Source organism: Calypte anna, chromosome 3 (assembly GCF_003957555.1).
Source record: "Calypte anna isolate BGI_N300 chromosome 3, bCalAnn1_v1.p, whole genome shotgun sequence".
Taxonomy (NCBI): domain Eukaryota; kingdom Metazoa; phylum Chordata; class Aves; order Apodiformes; family Trochilidae; genus Calypte; species Calypte anna.
The window spans coordinates 37,222,548-37,233,588 of record NC_044246.1 but is presented as its reverse complement, the minus strand read 5'-3'; the positions used below and the strand labels follow the sequence as shown (position 1 = coordinate 37,233,588).

At 43.9% G+C, this 11,041-nt stretch overlaps 1 protein-coding gene across 1 annotated transcript in view; it reads left to right on the top strand.

Moving 5' to 3' along the window:
• ACSS1 (acyl-CoA synthetase short chain family member 1) overlaps window positions 1-5,927 on the top strand; it is a 34,258-nt gene extending 28,331 nt beyond the window's left edge. Inside the window, exons 11-14 of the mRNA XM_030447528.1 lie at window positions 103-230; window positions 1,680-1,743; window positions 2,274-2,392; window positions 3,853-5,927. Coding sequence (XP_030303388.1) covers window positions 103-230; window positions 1,680-1,743; window positions 2,274-2,392; window positions 3,853-4,020 — 479 coding nt within the window. The 3' untranslated portion in view covers window positions 4,021-5,927. The remainder of the gene's footprint in view (window positions 1-102; window positions 231-1,679; window positions 1,744-2,273; window positions 2,393-3,852) is intronic.
• The last annotated feature ends 5,114 nt before the right edge of the window (window positions 5,928-11,041 follow it).

Genomic DNA, 11,041 nt, shown 5'->3' with positions numbered 1-11,041 from the left:
CTAATATCCAGTCTAAGCCTATTCTTCTTCAGTTTAAAAGGAGCCCAAAGCAATAGGCCAGCACACTTCCTGCTGCTGACCACCTGCATGTCTTTGCTATAGGTTACTACTTCACAGGGGATGGTGCTTACAGAAACAAGAAAGGCTATTACCAGATAACAGGGCGTATGGATGATGTCATTAACATCAGTGGACACAGGCTTGGGACAGCAGAGATAGAAGATGCAATGGTAAGTTCCAAGCAGGTAGAGGTGTCTTGACAGGATGCTATCTGTGGGATAGGGTGGCCCTTTCAAAGAAGCTTTATTAATTTAAACAAGCTCAGGGTCTCTTGCCTTTAAACCCCCGCCTCTGCATATACTCAGCTTGATGCTTACTGAATAGCAAATGTGCAAAAGGAAACAGCTCCCTTATTAAGGAGAGAATAAATGGACAAGTGAGAGAGGAGTAACATGGTGGGCGGTCCCGGCAGTTGAGCTGTCTGAGCAGTGTTTCAGTGATGTATTGTTGCAGTTTTAAGCTTGAATGCTGTTGGAGTCTGTAAGGGATTGTCTCTCCTGTTTTGTTTTTTCCCCGTTGCAAGTGTCTGTCCTCTCCTTCCTAAATCTGTGGTTCCTGCTCTTCTGAACTAGCTGAGTATGCCTGAGGATTCATGTCAGCTACAAAGCTAGCCTGTCATTTTGAGAGAAAATACGAGCTCAGAGAACTGAAAACAAAAAGCCCCTAGAGCATTTATCTTCAAAGCTTCATCTGAATATTTATGTCTACAGTATGTGCCTTGCCTGCCAATGGCACTTAAAAACAACATTTGATAAACCTGACCTGTGTTTGCATGGTACACAGGACTCTTTGTGAGTAAATATTTTGTCTTAAGTGGATTTCTGATCATAGATCTAGTACCCAGTTCCTCTGTCATTCTATTTATGTGTATGCATGCAATTATGCATGCATTGATATGCTTAGATTGTGCGATAATGTTTTCATTTATATATGATCTGGCACAATCCAGTCTTTGCTGTGGGATTCAGAGATGTGATTTCTTCTGGTTTGTACAGCCAAACTGTCTTCTTACAGCAGGTTAAACCCTGAAACGTAACAGAAATATGCATTTGACAAACATATGCACTTCCCCCCTTCTGGGAAGATGAAGAAACCTGATTTTTTTCTACCTTCTAGTGTGCTTTGAGTGCTTATAAACACCAGTCAAATGTGGACTGTGATGTTGGCAGCTTTGTTTTTGCTCTGCTGGCAACAGTTCCCTGTGGCACAGCAGTGCAGGACTGGATTTGCTTGTGATTTGGCCATGGTCAGTCACCACTTGGGACCTCAGCCATGCACACACAAGAGCACAGACAAAGAAAGAGAAAGCAGGATTCCAGCTGGTGCAAATTCAGCTTGGTGTGCAGTGGGCTTAGCAGGGTATGTAAGAGTACGTGTTTGTGTATTTAAAAGCAGGGCCAGGCCAGTGAGTAGATGCTATTCCCAGAGACATGGCCATGGCCACCAGCTGGCAGTGCAATAAGAAGGCAGCATCAAGCTTTCCTTCTGTGCTTTCAGCAGAATCTGCCAGGGGGAGGGTGAGAAATGGAAAAGTTGTTTTCTTCCTAGAGCAGCTGGGTAAAACTACACAGGGCTTGAAGCAGTTATGCTCTGTGTATTTTGTTTCACTTTCTGTGAAGGCTGATCACCCTGAGGTCCCTGAGATAGCTGTGATTGGGTATCCACACAAGATCAAAGGAGAAGGTAGGTGAAAAGCAATGTCCTGACATCACAACTATCTACACTTTGCTTAATTTCTAACCTGGGCTGCATGATAGGAGGGAAGTTCTCCTTAGGCTGACCAGCATTGAAGCCCCAAAAAGCAAAGACAGCCATGAAAATAATTGCATGTTCCTAAACTGGTTGCAGGTGTTAAGCCCTAAACTGTTTTTGCACATAGTGTTTAAAAAGATTTTGCTCAGTGATGTCCTTTGAACAGAATGGGAATACCTGATTTGCATTGGCCAGCTTTTCATCCCAATGAAGTTTTGATAATTTATATTGAGTTGTCATTTTCACTGGGGTCACTATGGTGCATGAGTGCCAAGACAAGACTGGGCTGTCATTTAAGGGCTGGAGTCTGTTCCCCTTTTATAAAGAGGGTCTATGGTTTTCTTGGCAGTTCCTAGATTTCGCATAGGAATTATTTGAAACCTGCCTTGGCATTTGAATGAGCCTCCCTGGTCTTGCCAGCCAGGATCTAATATGAAGTATGTGGCTCATTTGTCTTCCAGGTGCCTTTGCTTTCATAGTGCTGAAGGAGCAGACAGCTCATACAGACCGTGTCAAAGAGGAGCTCAGAACCATAGTGGCTTCCAAGATAGCAAAATATGCTGTGCCTGACCACATTCTGGTAAGTGGGAGACTGGAACTAGTATCAGGAGTAGGAATGGTCACGCTGAGCAAGCCTAACCCTCTTGCTGGCAGTGCTGCTGTTATCCCTTGCTGACTGACTGAAGAAGCAGGAAAACAGAAGTAGCTGGAGGAGAGTACTTAGGAGTAGCTCCCAAGTAGGAGAGGGCAAGTACAGTGGTCTGCATGTGCTACTTCTCTATGCCTATGGATGCTGAGCCAGGCTGGCTGTGATATTACAACTGCTTCAGCCCACAGAGCAGTTTCTCAGTGGGACTGTGTGTTAGGGCTGTCCCAAGGCTGCTCCACTGGGGCCAATTGCTGAACAACTCTTTACAGGGGATGCACAGAGAGCATTGATAGCACTGTGCTTAGCAAGCTCTGCCAGGGGGGAATCCCAGGCCCACCCTGTGCCTCAAGATGCACTTGATGTCCCTGTTCATCATGTGGCAGCATTACTGCACCATACAGCTCTCAGCTCTCCCCTTGCTCAAGTGATGTAATGTTGCTCTCTGTGGCTCTGGGCAGTGGACCCACCAAAAAAATCTACTGAGCTGTAGAGAAATGCCACAACCTTTGGTGTCACTGAAAGGCAAAGTGACACAAGCTTACAAAATACAACAGCAGCAGGCAAGGAAAGCTCTTTCAACTTGTAACAGCCTAACATATCCTCAGTGCATAGGAGTAGCTTCCAGAACTTGTAGGTTTGCAAGAAAACACGTTTCCCTGTGTTTAGAGGCAGTACTGGAGAGAAGTACAACTCCTTCCTTTTATGTTAGTTAATGCTTTTGAATTTTATAGTCCTGTGGCCTGCTCATTTAGCAAAATGTAAAGCCTGCTAGAATCTCTGTTCAGAGCCTGAGAACTCTTTACATGGCTCAAGTTTATGCTAAAGTCTTGGAATCTACTGCTAAGTGCTTTTCTGGAAGTGTGGCCAAGGCATTTAACATTCTTCAGGTTATGAAGGGAAACATGTAGGCTGACAGCTCTAATAAGGCAGAGAGAAACAGCAGCAACAGGAGTTATCCCTTGAGTAGGAGACCCTGTAGCTGATGTGCAGTATTGCGTGCTTTATATTCCTGTCCTGTAAAAAGGAATGTCTGTCCTGGTAATATGTTGAGATCTGTCATTATCAGTGCATGAGTTTTCAATGTAGCTAGTTTTTTAGTTCAGTGGTTAACAGCTTACTCAGAACCTGAGAACCTGCAGTGCCCAGCCTAGAGATTTGCAGCAATGAGGACATGGGGAACAAAGTCCATGTAAATAAGAATAAAATGGATAGCACAAGGAATTGATGCTAGTGACACTCCTTTCCTCAATGGTCTAGTATTTCCCAGGACCATCAAAGGGTCTGTGGCCATGGCATAGTGTACCAGGCTTAGTACAGTTCTGCTGGAATTCCTTGTGGTTTCTAGCAGGACCCAGGTTCTAAAATAGGTGTGTTTTTTCTCTTCTCTGCAGGTGGTGAAACGTCTTCCTAAAACCCGGTCAGGGAAGATCATGAGAAGGCTTCTGAGGAAAGTAGTCACTGAACAATCAGACAGCATGGGAGACATCACCACACTTGATGATCCAAACGTTGTCAAGGAGATCCTGGATGCTTATCAGAAATATAAGAATTCCTTATAGCAGGCAGCTTTGAAATCTCTTGCCTCTGGAAATGTGGAAATCTCAAATAACCAGACAAATTACAGTTCTCTCTTGATGTTTTTTGGGTTTTTTTTGTTTTTTTTTAAATGTTGTTACCTTGTAGGGGAACAAGATTTTCTGCTCCACAACATATTTTCAGATGCACAGAGGTGGGAGCAATCTGCAGCTTTGCACAGTCAGTGCCATTTTCACTTCTTTTAGTGCTTTTGTAGGGTAGCCATTGGTTTCCATTATCTATGATGAAATTTAATGCTAGCTGAAGCAAGATGCAGATGGTAATGTTTCTCATTTTAATGTTACTGTGCAGGGAAATGTTTTTATACAATACTTCGGTTGTTTTAAAAGAGGCTCTAGAATACTCTTTTCCTTCAGCTTCTGAGTTGAACTCAGTATCAGAGTTCAAGTAGCTGAATTTCACTGCAACTGTGGTGCCTTTTCAGTAATGGTGGGTGTTCTGGTAGATATTTCACATGTATCATTAGGGAATTGAGCAGGACATGATTACTCCAATAACTCTTTCTTGAGTTTATTCAGTTGTTCTAATACCTCCTTTGGTTTTCTTCATAAGGATTTGTTCCTACCACTTTATGTCCTGGGAACTGCCAGAGATGGTGAGTCTGTGTCCCTTCATGTCCCACCTAGGCAACCCAGCACCAACATTTCTAGCTGCAAAACTGAGCCACAAAGCCTACTGCTGGACCTCCTACCTGTCCTGAGTGCACTGCCAGTTGCAGGAGGGGTCTAGTCCTATCTCCTTTTATTCTGCCTTGAGAAACTGAGATCACTAACTGGGTTTTTAAAGCAACTGTCCTCTTCCTCATCAGTGATGACAACTGGATTAATGCTGTCCACTCTGTTTCACTTGGGTATATTAGGAGTGTTGGTGTACAACTGGTAGGTAGATCTTTGTTTTCAGCTGGTGATTTTTTAAGTGCCTTGGTTTCTTGGAAGTTGCTATGACAAGGGACAAGGTTTGCTTGCTGTCTGAGAAGCATAGGGAAACAAAATCCTGCAGTGTTCAAGAGAGATTTGAAGCTGAGAGACATGTTCTGGAGTGTGGATTGTGACGTTCCAAGCTGACGTCCTCTGACCTAGGAATGGTTATTTTATCCCACTCCCAAAAGGGCATGTAATCTTGTTTGCTCCAACAAAGACAGACACCCAGTTTGGAGGTAGGTTGATTCTCCTGTCAGAAGTTATGACTTAATGCTTATTGTTTAACGTTGGGTCCTATGTCTGCCCCTTCTGCATGCTGCATGTGCTCATCTTCCAAAGAGTTAAGTGCTACATGGGTACCTGTAAATTGCACAGTCTACAAAGCAGAAGGAAGTGCCTCTTAGATGTCTTCTGGAAAGCAATGGTAGCATTCCAGACCAGCAACCTCAGAATAGCAGGGAACAATACTCTTTGTCTTTGATGTGCTTTGAAAATTGGAACTAACATAGGCAGTTCTTTATTTCTGGACTCATTTTAACATGAACACAGTGTGCCCTTGCTGCCAGGAAGGCAAATGGAATCCTAAGCTGCATAAAGAAGAGTGTGGCCAGTAGGTCAAGGGAGGTCCTTCTCACCCTCTACTTTGCCCTGGTAAGGCCACAGCTGGAATACTGCATCCAGTTCTGGGCTCCCCAATTCAAGAGAGACAGTGAACTACTGGAGAGTCCAGTGGAGGGCAACAAAGATGATTGGTGAATTGGAGCATCTCTTATATGAGAAAAGGCCGAGAGAGCTGGGACTCTAGCCTGAAGAAGAGAAGGCTGAGAGGAAACCTTGTTAATGTTCACAAGTATCTAAAGAGTGGATGCAAGGAAGCTGGAGCTGGACTCTTCTCAGTAATTCCCAGTGACAGGATGAGGGGCAAAGGGAACCAGCTGGAACATGCAAAGTTCCATTTAAACATAAGAAAAATACCTCTTTACTATGAGGGTGACAAGGCATGGGAACAGCTGCCCAGGGAAGTTGTGGAGTCCCCTTCCCTGGAGATACTCAAAACCCACCTGGATGCAGTCCTGTGTAATGTGCTACAGGTGATCCTGCTTTGGTGGGAGAGTTGGACTAGATGATCTCTAGAGGTCCTTTCCAACTCTAATGATTCTATGATTCTGTGGTTTACTAAATAATTTAGGAATATGATATTGACTGGTTATACATTATTTTGAAGCAGAGAAGCTGGCAAAAATTCTTTTATTTGTTGTTGGGAGGATATGATTAACATGTTCCTTAACAGTGCATGAAAGATACCTTTTAGAGGAAATATCTATACTTACACAAGTCTTTGTTAACATGTTTCTGTGTCATACCAAAGCTCTAATCTATGTGCCATTTTCCTACTAGATTTCAGACTAGCCTGGGGCATTGAGCAGCCTGGTCTAGTGTGAGGTGTTCCTGCCCATGCAGGGGGATTGGACTAGATGATCTTTAAGGTCCCTCCCAGCCCAAACCATTCTATGATTGAAGCACTCTTGAGCTAAATGAGTCCTAATCACCATTCAGTGCTGTGGCTGGGGTCACTCCATCAAACCTTGCAGTCCTACCTCTGTCTTTTTCATGTCGGACTGTTTAGTTTCACAGAGCTCTGTGTTTTGCCTGCCTTACCCCTGAGTAATTGACAGAATCACCAGTTTTTGTCCTAGTTTTACAGGGCTGACTTAATGCTAAATTTAACTGGAGCAGCACTGCCTTTTCCAGTGGGACTGTGTACTGGAAAGACAGTGCACCTTATTGGAGGCAGGAAAGAAATGGCTAGGTCATTTTATACAACTGGGAGATGAGTGGAGAGTTTTTTTGGCCAGCAGAGACTTTGGTAACAAAGGGGAAAGCAGGCTGCTCACAGTACAATGTGTTCTCAAAGACAGGCATGTTATCTTACATCCAAGAGTTCCTCTGAGTACAGTAGCTGCATTTACTGGTGGGCTTTTTTTAAAAAAATATTTTAAATGTCTCTAGGGACTGGGTAATAGAGTAGGGATTATCATGCTTACTTAAAATTCTCATCCTTCTGACTGCAATCCATTTGGTAAGTAGACACCTTGTAGACTTTGTGGAAAGTTGAAGGTCAGAAGGTTTGATATTGACAGGGTGTTAATATTTTAGGAGACAGCCACTAAGTATATCCTCTATTGCCATTGCAAAAGCAAAAAAAAAAAACAAAACAAAAAAACAAAACAAACAAAAAATCCCCCAAACAAAAAATCCAACCCAAAACAACAACAAAACCCCCCAACCAACCAAAAACAAACAAACAAACAAAAACCCAGCCAAACTTAAAACACTTCCTTAAGTGATTTGTAAGTGGAAGCAGCCAGGAGTTACTGCTTTTGACAGAAAAAGTTGACTCCCTTGTTTAAACAGATTGTCTCCATGCAGTCTGAAATACCGTGTGGAGGAGAAAACTAAAGGCTTTTGAACAAGATTACTTCCCTTTTAGTAAAGAAAGCATTTTCTGTATTGTGAATATAGTATTTTCTTATCCTGTTGACCTGAAATTTCCATGTGGTCAAAAACGCATAGTCTGATTATCAGGACTGTCTCAGAAGACGAGATGTGCAAGGAGCAATGTCCTTTGGTGCATTGAGACATTCATAGTAACAGTTCCTCTGGTCAGGAAGAATGGGAGACAAGGATGCTTGTTCACCTACATGCCTGCCAATCAGTACCACAACGGCTGCTTTGTCTTTCTTGCACATTTCCACAAATAAACTATGGTTCTTCAGTTGTCCGTCTGCTCAGAGGTCCCCTTTGAGTATTAAAAGTGGTGCTGTAGTGCTGCCCATGTGGTGTTCTGTAGGGGAACACTGCTCCTGCTGGGCAGCCTCAGCCCCCACCTATTCTAGGAAAACTCCACCACTGTGAGCATACCAGCATCAGCTCTTGGTGCTAACACCTCAAGCTTAGTTCATCTAACAGCACCCTGAGGCTGGTAAAAACAGAGCTAGACAAGGCTTGGAGGTGATATTTCTTATAAAAAGAACACAATGAGGCTCTGGGTAGACTACTCCTAGGAAGCTTTGCCAAACTGACCAAATTTTGCCCCCAGAAAAGTCCTCTTTTCCCTCCATGATCTCTACCAAGTTGCATCTTCAGTGCAAGTCTTAGTCAGGCTTTGCATTTTTGTTTTTCCTGTCATGGACATCAGCACTGGTGCAGCAGTCTCACCCTTCCCACCAGGTTTGTGATTCAGGGAAAGGTTCAGCCTGCCAAACTGGCACTGATGTCCTCAGTTCTTGAAGCGCTAGGAAAGAGGTACCTTGTGAAAGACCCTGGGGCCCACAGTCTTAAGAGTTGATCTTCACTGATCATTGGAGGTTATGATACATGGAATGCTTTACAGTGGGATTGTGGGACCAACTTGGGGGATATTACTTTGTTCAGAAAAGCAGAACTGTTGAATTCTTCTGCAACTTTGTGTGTCCATGAGTACTGTGGGGGTTGTTTACCACATAGCTTTTGTAGCTTCATTAAAAGAGATCCAGGGTAATTTTTAACTGTTGCAATTGGTTGGAAAGGGTGAATGTGCCTGATTTTCTTCCTACTTGGTTTTGCCAGTGAGACTCAGTCATGGTGCCTTTTCCCCCCCTGGAGAAATAGACCACGATTTTATTAATTTTAGAAGGTCTGTCTTCTAGAGGTGTAGGCTGTACAGTCTAATGTTAATGGTTCAATTTCATTTTTTCTTGTAATCATGCTTTAAATACATTTATTGTCCTTGACCAAATCTGGTTTCTTCAATTATCTCTGTATTAATATTTTCATTAAAGAAAATACCTTACTCTGTGTGATGGGTAAGCTTTGCATCACGGGTGTCCATCCCTCTATCCCCTAAAGGGCCTGGTACTTTTTCAGCACTTTGAATTTGATTCTGCCTGCGGTGATTATTTTAGCACAGACCAAGGAAAGGAAAAGGAGTTTAGAGATTAGGATGAGTCATTTTGTGGTCTAAGTTGATGTTTTGCTTTGCTGCTTTCCTCTAAAGAGTGCCTTACAGGAAATGAGTTATTGCCAGAAAACTAACCTTTAAAAGTTGAAGAACTAGCATTTGCATGTCAGTAAGCTGCAGGTCTCATGTAGATCCTGAGGTACCACTTCACACTCATTTTACTGTGTGATGCAAAGAGTGAACAATTACTGGGAACAATCAATTACCATTAGCTGATATGGATGTTCCAGCTACTAATCTTTTGCACAGCCTGCTGAAGTAGAAGAGGAGTCAAAAAGAGGTGTGTGTGGGGAACATGAGAAACAGCATTGTGTAGGAGCTGTGTGTAGCTGTTTCAGAGCCAAACAGATGAGAAGAAATTTGTTTCCAGGTGCTATGGATCATTTTAAAGTGCCAGGAACGCATCCTCTTCAGGTTGCCTTGTCCACTAAGAAGCGAGGAAGATTGTGTTTCACCCTGTACATACCACATAGATAACACTGTAGTTGTAATGCAGGGATGGGCATAGAACATCCTCATTAGCTGGATGTGGCACTCAGTGCCATAGTCTAGCAACCGCAACGGTGGTTCAAGGGTTGGACTTGATGATCTCTGAGGTCCCTTCCAACCCAGCCAATTCTATGATTCTCCTGTTACCTGCAGCAGCTGCTTCTGGAAAGCTTCCACTGGCACTCTTAATTTCATGCAGACCTCTGGCAAGTGTCTCTGATAAGTCAGAGAAAGGGATAGATAGAAAAGCAGGTGCCTTTCTCCACAGTTAGTGGTTCACTGCTGCAGCTGTGCCAATTTATTTACTTATAATTTATTGGTAAAATGGAGACTGTTTTCCAGTCTAACACAATTACATTCAGGGGCTGTGTGGCCAGTTAAAACCACAGAAACTAATTTCAGCAACAAATTTCTGGATTAGCAGAATCCAGAAGCAGGAATAAATCTCCCTTTTTAGACTGAAGACAATTCTGGACAATCTCTTCTGGCCAAGTCTAGAGGTGCAGAATGTTTTTCACAGCAGTGAACGTAGTCCTGGTTCATCCTGCATAGACTGATTTGGACATATAACCACCATTTGGGATGGAAACAGTCATGGCTGTGTGAAATTACCAGGCTGCAAAAATTGGTAATGAAGGATCTGCTTTAGCATCTTTGTCACTCTTCTTCCTTTGTAGGTAATGTTTATCTGTCTCAGCTCCCTGTGTCTGCAGTGACAAAACTTGCTTTGGCTGTTCTGTTTGTTGAGGCTGGGAGGGTGGAAACCTTTTTAGTTCCCATCCTGAACCTGAAAGGCAGGAGACTCAATTACCTTTCTTTTTCTACCTATTGGATCTTGGGGATGCCATTTTACCCCTGTGCCTCTGACCTCTGCACCAGCAGTAGCTTCACAGTAGCACTGGGAGGAGAGATTGTAGAAAAGTACTCACAGGGTCCTGGGGTGAGTTATTCAGGAGACCATGTCCCTTTAGGCAACAGTGCTGTAAAGCTTTCTTGCACCTGCTGGGCCTGTAGCCCGAGTTGAACTCAACCAGAGAGAAAAGTCCCCCCATCCACCCCTCTTTCCTGGCCATAACCCCTCTCTCTGTTGAAACTCACATATTTTGTTACAAGGCCAAAGAGCCTTTACCGTTCCTTGGCAGTGCACAGGTGGGACTATTCCCTGTTTTCTGCTCAACGTGCAAGTCGAGATGCAATTGCTAAATGCTGTTTTTTACAGTGTTAACAGAGCCGTGGGGTCCATCTTGGCACTGGCACTCGGGGTCCTGGCTTGGAACTGACGCTGCTCCTGAGCAAGGCAAAGAAGTCAGAAAAATCTCAGCACGTTGTTACACAAAAGACCAAGAGAAGCAACGCTGACGTTCTGGGAGCCCGAGGGCTGTCACAGACCGGATTAGGTGGTTGGGTGGGTGTTGCTCTTGGCATCTGGGGGCGCACAAGTTGTTGAGGGTCCCGGTAGCTCCGCCAGCCCACACACCCGATACCGGCAGCAGGAGCCAGCGAGGGATTTGTCTTCCGCGTCCCACAGTCCCCTCCCCTGCAGCCTTCCCGTCTCTCCGCACACCTTTACCCCCG